Consider the following 17,751-nt stretch of genomic DNA (forward strand, 5'->3'; position numbering starts at 1 on the left):
CCACCCCACCCATAAGGGTAGTGAGAGAGTAAAAACTTATGCAGATTTTGGCACTTTTGGCATTCCATATTTATGGCACCAATATAGCTCCATACTGCCAAGTTTTTCATGCACATCCGGAACACCCGGGAAAGCATGGCTGTAAACTCTGAATCTGAGTCAGCATAAGCACACACCATTACAGTGGGCAGCGTCACCCTCATTTCCAGAGCATAACAGCCCTCTCTCCGATGCTGCAATCGACATCTGACCCTCAGCTGGAGCCCTAAATGGAATGCTAGGTTCCCCTATGAAGAGGACCAGCAATCCAATCCAGAAGCTGCACAGCATGTAATGCGCTAGAGGGAGGGGCCCTAGGGGGTTGGTTCCCCGAAGGAACCCCTCAACCTCAAGACACCCAAGCCATTTCACCAAAGTAGACCTCTTCTGGTGCACCAGAGAGGGCGCTACAATGGAGATTAGGCAAGGAGACCGCGCATCTAGAGCGCCGAGCGAGCGCTGGGTTGCCGTGACAACCCGCGCTGCAGCCCGACAGCTCGACGGCACACGACACGCAGAGGAGCGAGAGGTTTGCTCTCGCTGATCTCCGCGGTCTCCCAGAGTGTCGGGCAGACCCGCGGCTGTGCTTTTACACACAAGCGGCAGCTGGCCAACAACAGAGGGGACTCAAGCTTCCCGGAGAAAGAAGAGTCACGACCGGCGTGTCGACGTGATCATGTTCTCATACGAAAACATGAACCACCCACGAACATCGTTTCAGCACGCGCCCAGACATGTGAAACAGTGATCGTGGCCGTCAGTGAGGACAGGAAACGACCGCATCCAGAAACACACAAATAGAATGTCATCTTTAAAAAGACGCAAGCTCTATTTGTGTAAGCTCTTTTAGGGACTTTACTCTTTTAGAGTGCTGAAGCACGCAGGGGAACGGCCGCCGCAACACAGACAGGGATTGTGTGCAGCCTGTCGTGTGCTCTTTCTCTCTTTGAAGGCGCTCACTCTTACCAGCCGTAAAAACGGCTTTCAGCGCTCGAAGCGCACCGTACCGGCCGTGAGAACAGCCTTCTGACGCTGTCAAAACAGCTATTTGCTCTATAACGGCAAACGAAACAAAAAACAGAAAATAAAGAGAGGACTTCGACCCCGCTGCTGTGCTGTTCGCCCGCACTCGAAAAAAAAGAGAAGTTCAACCAAAAAGCTTGACTCGTCTTCTAGCAGACACTTGCTTGCAGAGAACAGGAACAACACCGTTCGGCTCCGAAGCGAAAAGCTGAAGATGCAACGCACCTGCTGCTCGTTATATACCCGCGCTGCGAGGCGAGCAGCTGATGCATATGATTGCATGCCAATGTGCATTGGCTCGTTGTAGTTACACTCGAAGTAGATTGGCCTCTCTAGCGAGATTCCTATTCGTCGGTCTGTCCGACGTACGTCGAACGTGACCGACTGAATGGGAATGACACTTTACGTAAAAATACACACGTGTTCTCATGAGATCACGTTGCAATGTTAGTTTTGTAGGGTTGTGGTGAAGAGTAGAGCCTGTGGTTAGGTTGAGGATGAACTTTTAAGACCACATATACTGTATGTTTTTTGATTATATACATGCAAGTATATAGTGACAGTCTCTTTGATAGTTATAATAGCATGTGTTATTTGCTGTCTAAAATTTAACCACGATCTGAGTGTGATGTTTATGTAAATGAACTATATGTAATTAACATTATGATGAGTTGGGTGAGGCTGAGAAGTGTGGGAGCGAAGGGATGTCGGTGACGTGATTGTTACTGAGAGACACCTGTGCACCAAACTGGCCTTGCTCCGCTTCCACGGCTCTCAGCCTTGCCCCACTTGTCACAAAAAATTTAAATTCTATTAACTTAAAAAATGAATTATTTTACTTAAATGTTTTGAGTATTCTAAACTTATTTAATTTTTCAGTGCTCCTGTTCTGTCATCATTGCTTTGTACCAATGTTAGTTTTTGCTTAGTCTTATGTAACTTTATTACTTTGAGTTTGATGAACTTAAACCATTTAAGGCAATCGCTTTCCTCAAACCATTTAAGTAGCTATATAGTTGTTTGTTAAGACTTAGATTTGTTACCTGAATTTAAACTGAATGAGTGGAATAAACTTAAAATCTTTAAGTTGAGTTTACTCTAATGATTGCCTAAACCAACACTAGAATATAAGTGCATTTAACTTAATGTATATGAGTTTATAGTACTCATACTTGTTGGTTTTAAAACTTGGTTTAAGGCAATCGGTTTCCTTGAATGGTTTGAGTTACTGTAAAATATCAGGTTTTACAGTGTGCCTACATTTTTGTAAAAATTTCAAAACTACATTAAATTTAGTGCAGATTCCACCTGAAATAAACACTAGTGGCAGTAAAATATAATATATAATAGTGGAAGTAATATATAATAACATAAACAACTTTTATTTATTTTTGGTAATACTTTATTTTACAGTGTCTTGTTACATGTTTTTACTATAGTAATGATAGTAATGCATAATTACATGCAACTAACCCTAATCCTAAACCTATAGTAAGTACATGTTGTTAATTGTTATTACTAAGTACTTAAATGCATAATTACACTGTAACCCAGACACCTTAAAATAAAGTGTAACCTTTGTTCTACACAAATTATGATTGCAGGGCGAGATTATCAATTAATAAAGACTTATTTTCACACAGTTTCTTGCACAATACTATGTTACACTTTTATAGTGCAAGATTTGTAAACTAATCCATTTTGACGTTTGTATCACATAACCAGCTCTATATGTATGAGGTTTACAATGTATAAAAACATTATTTCTGAATGTTCCCTGAACATTGAAACATCCAGTTTATTTTAAATATTATCATTTTGCAAACATTATCGGAACTTAACTTTTGAATGTTCTCTGAAACAAATAGCAACATTTTTTTTTTTTTTTTTTTAAATGTTACATCCAACTCAAACATTTCAGAAAAAAATGTTCCATGAACAATGTATAGATAATGTTTTCGTGCTTATATTTTGAGAACATTATTAAAGACCAGATAACTTTGAATGAGCATTCTGTTAACGTTTGTTCATAACTTTGAGAGAACCTTGCCACAATGTTATAGGGAAGTTCTGAGAACGTACACTGTTAGCAGGGACATTATTTTCAAAGGTGGCAGAGCATTAATCTTTTAGTGGCACTCACCAGACATTTAATTTCTGAACTGCCATGTTACACACAACAACTAACATAGTAAAAAGATGTCGCATTCACATTCATATGTTATGAATAAAACTGAACTAGCTTTTAGCGCCACTCACTGGACATTTGACTTTGCAAATGTTGTAAAACCTGCATTTTGCAGAAATATCACCACAGGCACGTTTTTCCAATGAGCCTGGGTTAGGAAATAGAGTTAACCTGGATCACTTTTTGTTTACAATGCATGTTTTAAAATTAAATTAACCAAAACGTGGACCTACTGTAAAGTGATCAATATGCCCAGGATAACAAAATAACTTCTTTGTTATCGCTAAATGACTGTGCTGTTGAGCATCAATTGACAAAAATACAATAAAAGAATAACAGCCTCAAATAAAAGCTATCGTATGGCTTCAAAAGATTTAGAATACAATGCACAAGTCATATGGATATTTTAGGACATAGCGATGACATTCTTCAAAAATTCACCTTTTGTGTTCCAAGGACGAAAAAAAAAAAGAAGCTTGAAACAACATGAGGGTGAGTTAATGACAGAATTGAGATTTTGGGCTGAACTACCACTTTAAATCAGTAGACAGTGTATTCCCTGCAGGAGTTCTGACTAGCTATTGGCAGGTGTGGAAAACGAATGTGTGATGTATATCGAAGAGTCTGGGTACCCAGAAGAACTTCTGAAACCTACAAATTAGAAAGCCAAGCATCTATCTGCCAGCCCCTCTCTTTCTTAGAAGCATTGCAGATTAAGGTATTACAATGTTTTCCATATGTCGTCTTGACTGTCATGAGAATATTAAAGACGTTTTCCAGCTTCCCAGGCAAAGCCAGATGTCAGGAGGGGGGAAATGGGGATGGAATCCAACAGAGCGGTGAAATTAACGCTCCTATCCTGCTTCTGACCTCGATATAGCATCAGTGAATATCAATAAGAAGCTGTATTCTGGTCCACGCAGACCTTTGGGGCATGGCGAGCTGACCAAGAAAATAATAAAAGCTGCTTTCCTGTGCTGAACAATGCTCCCTAATTGCTAGCTTTTCTCAGCAACAAGGCCCTATTTCATAGCTGGGCCGTCTGAGTCGCTTGTAATTGTTGTTTTTGTTGGCGAGAGGAAAGGGACCCATGCCGCTTTGCACTGTACTTCAGATTTCCAGACATGGGCTTTTGACTTTTTGCGTCAGGGCAAGATATTCTGCAGGGCAGACGCTTTGTTGCGTAAACACGGAGTGGTAATTTGCTACGTCGCCAGTCCTTTCTGCATCCACCCGCTGTGTGAAGGCAGACCAACACGTACAGGGACTTGCTCCAGATTTGCTGACTCTGAATACTGTGCAAGGACATGATGTTCAGCAAACAGCGGTCAGGAACTCCAAAACGGAGCTGTTCGATTAGTTTAGCTTGGCTTAAATTCCAGATGTGGCGTTAAAATCACAGCTTGCATAGCCTTTGTGTTGGAGCTCCCGCAAAGACCTGCAGAAGGTTGTGGCATAGTTGCAGCCGTGGGAGGAAAGCTTGTGAAGTAAAGAAGACGAGGAATTTTGGAGGAAGCCAGGCACGAACAATGGCCACCTCAGTTGGCGCGTTCTTGCGAGTATGAATGGGAAGTCTGAAAGGCACAATGCAGAATGGTCTGTTTTCTGTGAAACGGAGTTAACTCTGACATTTCCACAAGAGATTACGTTTGTGGGAAACCCAGCATGCCGACAGCTTTCCGATTTGAGACAGAGCTTCCATGCAATAAATAAATAAAGCTGTCTCTATGAAACCAAGACACAGCTTTTCCTTGGTAACATATTTCTGAGTGATCTGTAGAAAGACAAAATAGAAAATAAATGACTTATTTTAAAGTAAAGATGGAAATTATATTTCATAGGGCCCTACAGCATGAATGCCCTCTATGGTTTGGGATCACGGTCTCAATGCCAAGGTAAAGAACTTACCACCTGAACATATGTGACTCATGTAAACACCTCTATATCGAGTGGATATGCTGGCATGGGTGTGGATGACAATAGTTTCTTTGTATGACGTGCTTGTGCATGAGTTTGCATATATCCACATATAGTAGTGGCCAGCAGTGATGTCCAGAGGGGATATTTGATTTTAATGACCCTACAAGTTCAATTAAACCATCAAAATATGAGGAAAATATGTTATATATATTTAAAATATTTTTAATATGAGTGAAATTACAAATTTATTTTACTATGCAAAATAGAAAATGCATAGAAAAACAAAACAAAACAAAAAGTTCTCACTTGTTTTTGCATGTGTTCATAATTTCTTTGTCTGACAGCCTTGTGTTATTATCACAAATAAAACAATTGACTCTGAGCACAACTACACAATATGCTTACAAAATCTTTAACAAACTTTAATAATATTTGAATAAAGGGTAAAGATTTTAGTTTCGGTCATCACTTTTGGCCACTACCGTAGGTGAGCCCAATTCAATCTACTAGGACTGAATAAAATGCATAAAAATTATTAAGAAGAATTGAAATAAACTATTTTAAAATCTAAAATCTACTACTACTGTATGTCTATAAAATAAAAACTTTCTGAAAGTATAGCATAGTCAAGGCAATTTTATTGTAAATTCCAGAGGTGTAAAGTATTTGAGTAAATGTAATTAGTTACTGTACTTAAGTATCTTTTTGGATACTTTGTAGTTGTACTGAGTATCAAAGATATTGGCAACTTTTACTCTCTACTTGACTACATTTTTGAACAAGTAAATGTACTTTTTACTCCACTACATTTATGATGAGTAGTGCAATTACACATTACATTTTGCGTGGAACCTAACTTTTTCTGCAGCAGTTTGTTTCTGATATAAAGAAGCGATATCGCCATCTACAGGACATTGAAGGTACTATATCTTGTGCGTTTTGCCTTTACTCAGCCAAAACTTGTCATCAAGGATACTTTACATGAATGTGAGTGCATTAGCAGGTGCTGATCGCAGGTGTTTTTATTAGATGAGGAAATGACTGCAGCTGGTGATGAGTCTCAAACCAGCACATCTAGTGCAAGTTGACTTTGACTATTTAATTTTACTTAACATTGTTTTATTTATCCGCTATATTGACAAGACCTTTTTGAAGGATATAGGTTTACTTATGGCCTTTCTATGCACTTGAGCTTAACTGAGACTTTGTAGACGTTTAAAAGGTTGTTCTGTCGACCTTGGTTTATTGCAACATTGAGGTGTTCAGTTTTATTTTGATTTTAGAAAATAAACTTGATTTCTCATCTTACAAATCAATTGTTTCTTATTTTCAGCATGAGTAAAATACTTAAGTACTGTTAAAATCAGATACTCTAAAACGTTTACTCAAGTCGTATTGGAATTGGTTACTTGTAACTTGTAGTGGAGTCATTTTTTATGTAAGGTATCTGTACTTTTACTCAAATTTGGTTTTCAGGTACTCTTTACACCTCTGGTAAATTCTAGTGCATTGCTTCAAAGTAGCTTTAGAGAAAAAAAAATATTGCTGTGATAATGGTTTCATAACTAAAATATCTTTAGATTTGTTCATTTTGTTTTGAATTGTTCATAGAAACGTGGTCTCTAACTGACCAACCCATTATTGGCCTGACATGACCTTGCACTAGAGAGAGCTGACCTGCAGGCCTGTGGGGAAAGAACCAACATTTCAAATTCTTACGAATGACCTCTTCACTGACCTCTTGTTATGGGACACAAGCTCCACAAGCTTTTAGAACGTTTTTATTTATTTATTTATTTTACTTTTTATTTGCATTGTGAAATAGTTTTTACGATAAAAACATTTCCTTCAAAATTTTTATTACCAGACTTAATTAAATTCTCATTGCTGTAATGCATCACGTTAAAGGGGTCATGACATCACAAATCAAATTTGCCTTGATCTTTTGATATATAAGAGGTCTTTGTACCATTAAAATATCCTGCAAGTTTCAGAGCTTAAAACATCCTCCTCATTATAAACAAAGTATTTATTTAATCAAGCTCCAAAAACGGCTCGTTTGGATATTGTGGAATCTTTGATGTCACACAGGCAAATACATTTGCATATGACTGCCTCCAGAGCAAGACATCGACAAATAGTTATATATCATTGCATCATAGGCCACGCCCACTGGTTTTCAGTCGCTTAACGGCTACGCTGGATGTGGGTGTTAAGTCAAAAGCAAATAGAAATTGTTATAATCACTGATGCTGTCTACGCATACAGATGTGTGTTCAGTATCTGAAGTCTTTACAATCACTGACGCGGTCTACGCTGATACAGTATACAGTGTTGCTCATCACAACACCAAATACTTAATACTTAAAGACTTAATAGGCTATTTATTTTCAAACTTAAGCATTTTTATATTTTAATCTGGACTACAACATGCCCTAATGATTAGAAATGTTCTGATTATTTGTTATTGTTCAGTAAAACTTTGAGACATACAGCTTCATTAGTTAACATGTTAATTCATTATTACCAAACCGACAATGAAAAATACTTATAAAGCATTAATTATTCTTAGTTAATGTTAATTTCTTAGTTACTGTTTAATAACATTACTAAAATCAAAAGAACTTATTTAATGGACCTGAGATAAAACTAACAATGATCAGTTGTATTTCTTAACTAACATTGACAAAAAATAATACTTTCTGTAACAAATGTAGCTATTGTAGCTATTAAAGTATACAGATGTGCGTTCAGTTTCTGAAGCCATTATAATCACTGACGCTGTCTACGCTGATACAGTATACAGATGTGCGTTCAGTTTCTGAAGTCATTATAATCACTGACGCTGTCTACGCTGATACAGTATACAGATGTGCGTTCAGTTTCTGAAGTCATTATAATTACTGACGCTGTCTACGCTGACACAGTATACAGATGTGCGTTCAGTTTCTGAAGCCATTATAATCACTGACGCTGTCTACGCTGATACAGTATACAGATGTGCGTTCAGTTTCTGAAGTCATTATAATCACTGACGCTGTCTACGCTAATACAGTATACAGATGTGCGTTCAGTTTCTGAAGTCATTATAATCACTGACGCTGTCTACGCTGATACAGTATACAGATGTGCGTTCAGTTTCTGAAGTCATTATAATTACTGACGCTGTCTACGCTGACACAGTATACAGATGTGCGTTCAGTTTCTGAAGCCATTATAATCACTGACGCTGTCTACGCTGATACAGTATACAGATGTGCGTTCAGTTTCTGAAGTCATTATAATCACTGACGCTGTCTACGCTGATACAGTATACAGATGTGCGTTCAGTTTCTGAAGCCATTATAATCATTGATGCTGTCTACGCTGACACAGTATACAGATGTGCGTTCAGTTTCTGAAGTCATTATAATCACTGACGCTGTCTACGCTGATACAGTATACAGATGTGCGTTCAGTTTCTGAAGCCATTATAATCATTGATGCTGTCTACGCTGACACAGTATACAGATGTGTGTTCAGTTTCTGAAGTCATTATAATCACTGACGCTGTCTACGCTGACACAGTATACAGATGTGCGTTCAGTTTCTGAAGTCATTATAATGACTAAAGCTGTCTACGCTGATACAGTATACAGATGTGCGTTCAGTTTCTGAAGTCATTATAATGACTGACGCTGTCTACGCTGATACAGTATACAGACGTGTGTTCAGTTTCTGAAGTTATTATAATCATTGACGCTGTCTACGCTGACACAGTATACAGATGTGCGTTCAGTTTCTGAAGCCATTATAATCATTGATGCTGTCTACGCTGACACAGTATACAGATGTGCGTTCAGTTTCTGAAGTCATTATAATCACTGACACTGTCTACGCTGATACAGTATACAGATGTGCGTTCAGTTTCTGAAGCCATTATAATCATTGATGCTGTCTACGCTGACACAGTATACAGATGTGCGTTCAGTTTCTGAAGTCATTATAATCACTGACGCTGTCTACGCTGACACAGTATACAGATGTGCGTTCAGTTTCTGAAGTCATTATAATCACTGACGCTGTCTACGCTGACACAGTATACAGATGTGCGTTCAGTTTCTGAAGTCATTATAATGACTAAAGCTGTCTACGCTGATACAGTATACAGATGTGCGTTCAGTTTCTGAAGTCATTATAATGACTGACGCTGTCTACGCTGATACAGTATACAGACGTGTGTTCAGTTTCTGAAGTTATTATAATCATTGACGCTGTCTACGCTGATACAGTATACAGATGTGCGTTCAGTTTCTGAAGTCATTATAATCACTGACGCTGTCTACGCTGATACAGTATACAGATGTGCGTTCAGTTTCTGAAGCCATTATAATCACTGACGCTGTCTATGCTGATACAGTATACAGATGTGCGTTCAGTTTCTGAAGCCATTATAATCATTGATGCTGTCTACGCTGACACAGTATACAGATGTGTGTTCAGTTTCTGAAGCCATTATAATCATTGATGCTGTCTACGCTGACACAGTATACAGATGTGTGTTCAGTTTCTGAAGCCATTATAATCATTGATGCTGTCTACGCTGATACAGTATACAGATGTGCGTTCAGTTTCTAAAGCCATTATAATCACTGACGCTGTCTACGCTGATACAGTATACAGATGTGCGTTCAGTTTCTGAAGCCATTATAATCATTGATGCTGTCTACGCTGACACAGTATACAGATGTGCGTTATAATCACTGACGCGGTCTACGCTGACACAGTATACAGATGTGCGTTCAGTTTCTGAAGTCATTATAATCACTGACGCTGTCTACGCTGATACAGATGTGCGTTCAGTTTCTGAAGTCATTATAATCATTGACACTGTCTATGCTGATACAGTATACAGATGTGTTCAGTTTCTGAAGTCATAACCACTGACGCTGTCTACGCTGATACAGTATATAGATGTGCTTTCAGTTTCTGAAGCCATTATAATCATTGACACTGTCTACGCTGATACAGTATACAGATGTGCGTTCAGTTTCTGAAGTCATTATAATGACTGACGCTGTCTATGCTGATACAGTATACAGATGTGTGTTCAGTTTCTGAAGTCATTATAATGACTAAAGCTGTCTACGCTGATACAGTATACAGATGTGCGTTCAGTTTCTGAAGTCATTATAATGACTAAAGCTGTCTACGCTGATACAGTATACAGATGTGCGTTCAGTTTCTGAAGTCATTATAATGACTGACGCTGTCTACGCTGATACAGTATACAGACGTGTGTTCAGTTTCTGAAGCCATTATAATCATTGACGCTGTCTACGCTGACACAGTATACAGATGTGCGTTCAGTTTCTGAAGTTATTATAATCATTGACGCTGTCTACGCTGACACAGTATACAGATGTGCGTTCAGTTTCTGAAGTCATTATAATCACTGACACTGCCTACACTGATACAGATGTGCGTTCAGTTTCTGAAGCCATTATAATGACTGACGCTGTCTACGCTGATACAGTATACAGATGTGTTCAGTTCCTGAAGTCATTATAATCACTAACGCTGTCTACGTTGATACAGTATACAGGTGTGCGTTCAGTTTCTGAAGACATTATAATCACTGACACTGACTACACTGATACGGTATACAGATGTGTTCAGTTTCTGAAGTCATTATAATTACTGACGCTGTCTACACTGATACAGTATACAGATGTGCGTTCAGTTTCTGAAGTCATTATAATGAATGACACTGTCTACGCTGATACAGTATACAGATGTGCGTTCAGTTTCTGAAGTCATTATAATGACTGACGCTGTCTACGCTGATACAGTATACAGACGTGTGTTCAGTTTCTGAAGTTATTATAATCATTGACGCTGTCTACGCTGATACAGTATACAGATGTGCGTTCAGTTTCTGAAGCCATTATAATCACTGACGCTGTCTACGCTGATACGGTATACAGATGTGTTCAGTTTGTGAAGTCATAATTACTGACGCTGTCTACGCTGATACAGTATACAGATGTGCGTTCAGTTTCTGAAGTCATTATAATGACTGACGCTGTCTACGCTGATACAGTATACAGACGTGTGTTCAGTTTCTGAAGTTATTATAATCATTGACGCTGTCTACGCTGATACAGTATACAGATGTGCGTTCAGTTTCTGAAGTCATTATAATCACTGACGCTGTCTATGCTGATACAGTATACAGATGTGTGTTCAGTTTCTGAAGCCATTATAATCATTGATGCTGTCTACGCTGACACAGTATACAGATGTGTGTTCAGTTTCTGAAGCCATTATAATCATTGATGCTGTCTACGCTGACACAGTATACAGATGTGTGTTCAGTTTCTGAAGCCATTATAATCATTGATGCTGTCTACGCTGATACAGTATACAGATGTGCGTTCAGTTTCTAAAGCCATTATAATCACTGACGCTGTCTACGCTGATACAGTATACAGATGTGCGTTCAGTTTCTGAAGCCATTATAATCATTGATGCTGTCTACGCTGACACAGTATACAGATGTGCGTTATAATCACTGACGCGGTCTACGCTGACACAGTATACAGATGTGCGTTCAGTTTCTGAAGTCATTATAATCACTGACGCTGTCTACGCTGATACAGATGTGCGTTCAGTTTCTGAAGTCATTATAATCATTGACACTGTCTATGCTGATACAGTATACAGATGTGTTCAGTTTCTGAAGTCATAACCACTGACGCTGTCTACGCTGATACAGTATATAGATGTGCTTTCAGTTTCTGAAGCCATTATAATCATTGACACTGTCTACGCTGATACAGTATACAGATGTGCGTTCAGTTTCTGAAGTCATTATAATGACTGACGCTGTCTATGCTGATACAGTATACAGATGTGTGTTCAGTTTCTGAAGTCATTATAATGACTAAAGCTGTCTACGCTGATACAGTATACAGATGTGCGTTCAGTTTCTGAAGTCATTATAATGACTGACGCTGTCTACGCTGATACAGTATACAGACGTGTGTTCAGTTTCTGAAGCCATTATAATCATTGACGCTGTCTACGCTGACACAGTATACAGATGTGCGTTCAGTTTCTGAAGTTATTATAATCATTGACGCTGTCTACGCTGACACAGTATACAGATGTGCGTTCAGTTTCTGAAGTTATTATAATCATTGACGCTGTCTACGCTGACACAGTATACAGATGTGCGTTCAGTTTCTGAAGTCATTATAATCACTGACACTGCCTACACTGATACAGATGTGCGTTCAGTTTCTGAAGCCATTATAATGACTGACGCTGTCTACGCTGATACAGTATACAGATGTGTTCAGTTCCTGAAGTCATTATAATCACTAACGCTGTCTACGTTGATACAGTATACAGATGTGCGTTCAGTTTCTGAAGTCATTATAATGACTAAAGCTGTCTACGCTGATACAGTATACAGATGTGCGTTCAGTTTCTGAAGTCATTATAATGACTGACGCTGTCTACGCTGATACAGTATACAGACGTGTGTTCAGTTTCTGAAGCCATTATAATCATTGACGCTGTCTACGCTGACACAGTATACAGATGTGCGTTCAGTTTCTGAAGTTATTATAATCATTGACGCTGTCTACGCTGACACAGTATACAGATGTGCGTTCAGTTTCTGAAGTCATTATAATCACTGACACTGCCTACACTGATACAGATGTGCGTTCAGTTTCTGAAGCCATTATAATGACTGACGCTGTCTACGCTGATACAGTATACAGATGTGTTCAGTTCCTGAAGTCATTATAATCACTAACGCTGTCTACGTTGATACAGTATACAGGTGTGCGTTCAGTTTCTGAAGTCATTATAATCACTGACACTGTCTACACTGATACGGTATACAGATGTGTTCAGTTTCTGAAGTCATTATAATTACTGACGCTGTCTACGCTGATACAGTATACAGATGTGCGTTCAGTTTCTGAAGTCATTATAATGACTGACGCTGTCTACGCTGATACAGTATACAGATGTGCGTTCAGTTTCTGAAGTCATTATAATGACTGACGCTGTCTACGCTGATACAGTATACAGATGTGCGTTCAGTTTCTGAAGCCATTATAATCATTGATGCTGTCTACGCTGACACAGTATACAGATGTGCGTTATAATCACTGACGCGGTCTACGCTGACACAGTATACAGATGTGCGTTCAGTTTCTGAAGTCATTATAATCACTGACGCTGTCTACGCTGATACAGATGTGCGTTCAGTTTCTGAAGTCATTATAATCATTGACACTGTCTATGCTGATACAGTATACAGATGTGTTCAGTTTCTGAAGTCATAACCACTGACGCTGTCTACGCTGATACAGTATATAGATGTGCTTTCAGTTTCTGAAGCCATTATAATCATTGACACTGTCTACGCTGATACAGTATACAGATGTGCGTTCAGTTTCTGAAGTCATTATAATGACTGACGCTGTCTATGCTGATACAGTATACAGATGTGTGTTCAGTTTCTGAAGTCATTATAATGACTAAAGCTGTCTACGCTGATACAGTATACAGATGTGCGTTCAGTTTCTGAAGTCATTATAATGACTGACGCTGTCTACGCTGATACAGTATACAGACGTGTGTTCAGTTTCTGAAGCCATTATAATCATTGACGCTGTCTACGCTGACACAGTATACAGATGTGCGTTCAGTTTCTGAAGTTATTATAATCATTGACGCTGTCTACGCTGACACAGTATACAGATGTGCGTTCAGTTTCTGAAGTCATTATAATCACTGACACTGCCTACACTGATACAGATGTGCGTTCAGTTTCTGAAGCCATTATAATGACTGACGCTGTCTACGCTGATACAGTATACAGATGTGTTCAGTTCCTGAAGTCATTATAATCACTAACGCTGTCTACGTTGATACAGTATACAGATGTGCGTTCAGTTTCTGAAGTCATTATAATGACTAAAGCTGTCTACGCTGATACAGTATACAGATGTGCGTTCAGTTTCTGAAGTCATTATAATGACTGACGCTGTCTACGCTGATACAGTATACAGACGTGTGTTCAGTTTCTGAAGCCATTATAATCATTGACGCTGTCTACGCTGACACAGTATACAGATGTGCGTTCAGTTTCTGAAGTTATTATAATCATTGACGCTGTCTACGCTGACACAGTATACAGATGTGCGTTCAGTTTCTGAAGTCATTATAATCACTGACACTGCCTACACTGATACAGATGTGCGTTCAGTTTCTGAAGCCATTATAATGACTGACGCTGTCTACGCTGATACAGTATACAGATGTGTTCAGTTCCTGAAGTCATTATAATCACTAACGCTGTCTACGTTGATACAGTATACAGGTGTGCGTTCAGTTTCTGAAGTCATTATAATCACTGACACTGTCTACACTGATACGGTATACAGATGTGTTCAGTTTCTGAAGTCATTATAATTACTGACGCTGTCTACGCTGATACAGTATACAGATGTGCGTTCAGTTTCTGAAGTCATTATAATGACTGACGCTGTCTACGCTGATACAGTATACAGATGTGCGTTCAGTTTCTGAAGTCATTATAATGACTGACGCTGTCTACGCTGATACAGTATACAGACGTGTGTTCAGTTTCTGAAGTTATTATAATCATTGACGCTGTCTACGCTGATACAGTATACAGATGTGCGTTCAGTTTCTGAAGCCATTATAATCACTGACGCTGTCTACGCTGATACGGTATACAGATGTGTTCAGTTTGTGAAGTCATAATTACTGACGCTGTCTACGCTGATACAGTATACAGATGTGCGTTCAGTTTCTGAAGTCATTATAATGACTGACGCTGTCTATGCTGATACAGTATACAGACGTGTGTTCAGTTTCTGAAGTTATTATAATCATTGACGCTGTCTACGCTGATACGGTCTACAGATGTATTCAGTTTCTGAAGTCATTATAATCACTGACGCTGTCTACGCTGATACGGTATACAGATGTGTTCAGTTTGTGAAGTCATAATTACTGACGCTGTCTACGCTGATACAGTATACAGATGTGCGTTCAGTTTCTGAAGCCATTATAATCACTGACGCTGTCTACGCTGATACGGTATACAGATGTGTTCAGTTTCTGAAGTCATTATAATTACTGACGCTGTCTACGCTGATACAGTATACAGATGTGCGTTCAGTTTCTGTGTACAGATGAGCCACAGAATAAGGGTTGAAAATAGTTTTTTTCTGCATATATTTTTGTATTTTTGTTCAAAAAACTTTATTAACATTAAAAGTGAACCTCAAGGAACATATTAAAATAATAATAAATCCATGTCATGACCCCTTTAAGAAAATTACTGTAATACAACTTTTTAAATGTGTTATTTATTATTTATCATTTTTAAAAAAGTGTAACACTTAAATGTTATATTAAAAGTTATATTTTAAGTTAGTGTAAATTAAAGATATAACAAATACAACATTTACAACCTGGATCTTCAATGCTGTGAGCAGATACAATTGCAGCTAATCAAACAACTTAATAAATACAAAATTTGACACACAATTATACATATATTAAATGTAGTGTTATTTGTATTTTAAATAGTTTTTTTGTCCATAAACAATGCGTGTCACTTACAACATCATATACTAAATGAATCAGTCTTTGTGAAACTGCACCTCTCACAAAAACATTGTGTCTCAAAAGACACATTGTGATTTTATTTCTCATATCTTTTGTTTTGGTGCGAGGAACAGTCTAGATATGTGGGAAAAATCCCTTTAGGCATCCTAGTTCTGATAGAATTTTCTGATGGAAAATTGTTCAATGAATATAAAGTTAGACACACAAGTCGCAACAGATGTTTTTTTTATTAGACAGTTTGAATTGATTTGAATGGCTCAGTTCGCTTATACCAGCAAGGGTCACATTATTGGATTATATGTTGAATCTGATAAATGTTTCAGTTCTACTTTGACCATTTCTTATGTTGCAGCTGCTACCAGCCAGTTGGCAAGCAGCTAGCCAACTGGTGCTTGGCGAGTGTTAATTTTGGACTCTACTACTAGATGTTGTTCCCGGAATGACTGTGTGAAGACCTGGTGCGTTTTCCAATCTGTGGTGTTATGCTTCATTTACTCAAGGTCTTGATGAAAAAAGGCTGGCTTTCACCCTGATGTATGTCTACAGTTCCCTTTTTGAGATATTTCTGGAGTAAATCAAATGAATCATTTTAACATGGAAGAGGGCTAAAGCATCCTTCCGTGATTAAGTGTCATGATCTCTTTCATATTAGTTTAAAGGAGGGGGATTTTTGTTTGTTTCCCAGCCACAACCGCAGGACCTCTGGGACGGCTCAAAGTCTGTGTGCTGACCTTCCACACTTCAGATCATGGCTGCATAAACACAGGTCAATGCTTCATGCTCAGGTCAGCCACTTCCTGAGAGAACAGGCACCCTACCAGCTCAGATATATGTGCGTCTCCACAGGAGTCAAAGCTGTGAAGAGTTTGTCAAGCCCTCCCCTGTGTTTTCATGCATGTTTTGGCAGTAATGGGAGCTGTGCTAATCACTCATCAAAGTCTATTACAAAGATCTCCTAGTGACATTGAGCCTCGTAAAACCCATGCAAACAGTAAACGATATTGAATTTCATTATATAACGTGATGACCTAGGGAAATTGTATTGAGTTCTATGTAATTTTTCATTATAAAGATATCAGCTTTGTCTCTGATGTTTCTCATGAAATAGACAACTGAAACAATTGTTTAGACATCAAAGAAAAATTCAATGTGAAATGTTTTAGTTCACAGTGAAAAGGAGGAAAAACTGGGCTATTTTTCTCAGAAGAAAAAAAAAACTATATATATATATATATATACACACACACACACACACACACAGGTATGTATGTATGTATATATATATATATATGAGAAAAAAAAATGTTTCTAAATCCAAAACTGATATTTCCTCATGGCACACTAAAGCAAAAATCTAACTCATTGTCTTAAATTACTTATTTTTATTCTTAAATTTGTTATAAGAACATTTTTCTAACATTCCCATGAAGTTATGAAAACGTCATTTCTGAATCTACGCTAAACAATGTTTTCAAAACGTTTTTTTCTTGGTTAAACAAACATTAAGGGAACATTCCATTTTTTCACTTTGCAAACTTTGAGAACGTTACTTTTGAATGTTCACTGAACATTCCGAAAACAAATAGTAACATTTAAAAAATGTTAGATGAACATCCAACTAAAATGTTTCAGAAAAAAACTTTTCATGAACAGTAATGAAATATAATGTTTTAATGCTAACGCTTTGAAAACATTATTAAAGACCAAAAAAACTGAACTAATATCCTATGAACATTACTGAGATAAAGTTTGTTCATAACTTGCCAAAACTTGGGAAGAACAGTGGCAACATCTCCAACCAGCGCAACATAAACAAAAAATGACTGAGTGCACCTTCAACATCACATCTTAGAAAATATGATAATAACTGAACCCTGATCATTTTCACGGATGGTATGTTCCAGTGTCTAATGATT

At 38.1% G+C, this 17,751-nt stretch overlaps 1 protein-coding gene across 4 annotated transcripts in view; it reads right to left on the reverse strand.

Annotated features, from left to right (window-relative positions):
* The window catches only part of hmgcll1 (3-hydroxymethyl-3-methylglutaryl-CoA lyase-like 1), a 50,132-nt gene that overhangs the window by 12,438 nt on the left and 19,943 nt on the right, over positions 1-17,751 (reverse strand). For 2 of the 4 annotated variants that reach the window (XM_051916897.1, XM_051916898.1), the window contains one exon: positions 1,461-5,024. The exons of 1 other annotated variant lie outside the window; for it this stretch is intronic. In XM_051916897.1, coding sequence (XP_051772857.1) covers positions 4,894-5,024 — 131 coding nt within the window. In that variant the 3' untranslated portion in view covers positions 1,461-4,893. Of the gene's footprint in view, positions 1-1,460; positions 5,025-17,751 lie in introns of those variants that run through there. One more of the 4 variants, XR_007933187.1, reaches the window with a different exon arrangement.

Source organism: Ctenopharyngodon idella, chromosome 13, assembly GCF_019924925.1.
Source record: "Ctenopharyngodon idella isolate HZGC_01 chromosome 13, HZGC01, whole genome shotgun sequence".
Taxonomy (NCBI): Eukaryota; Metazoa; Chordata; class Actinopteri; order Cypriniformes; family Xenocyprididae; genus Ctenopharyngodon; species Ctenopharyngodon idella.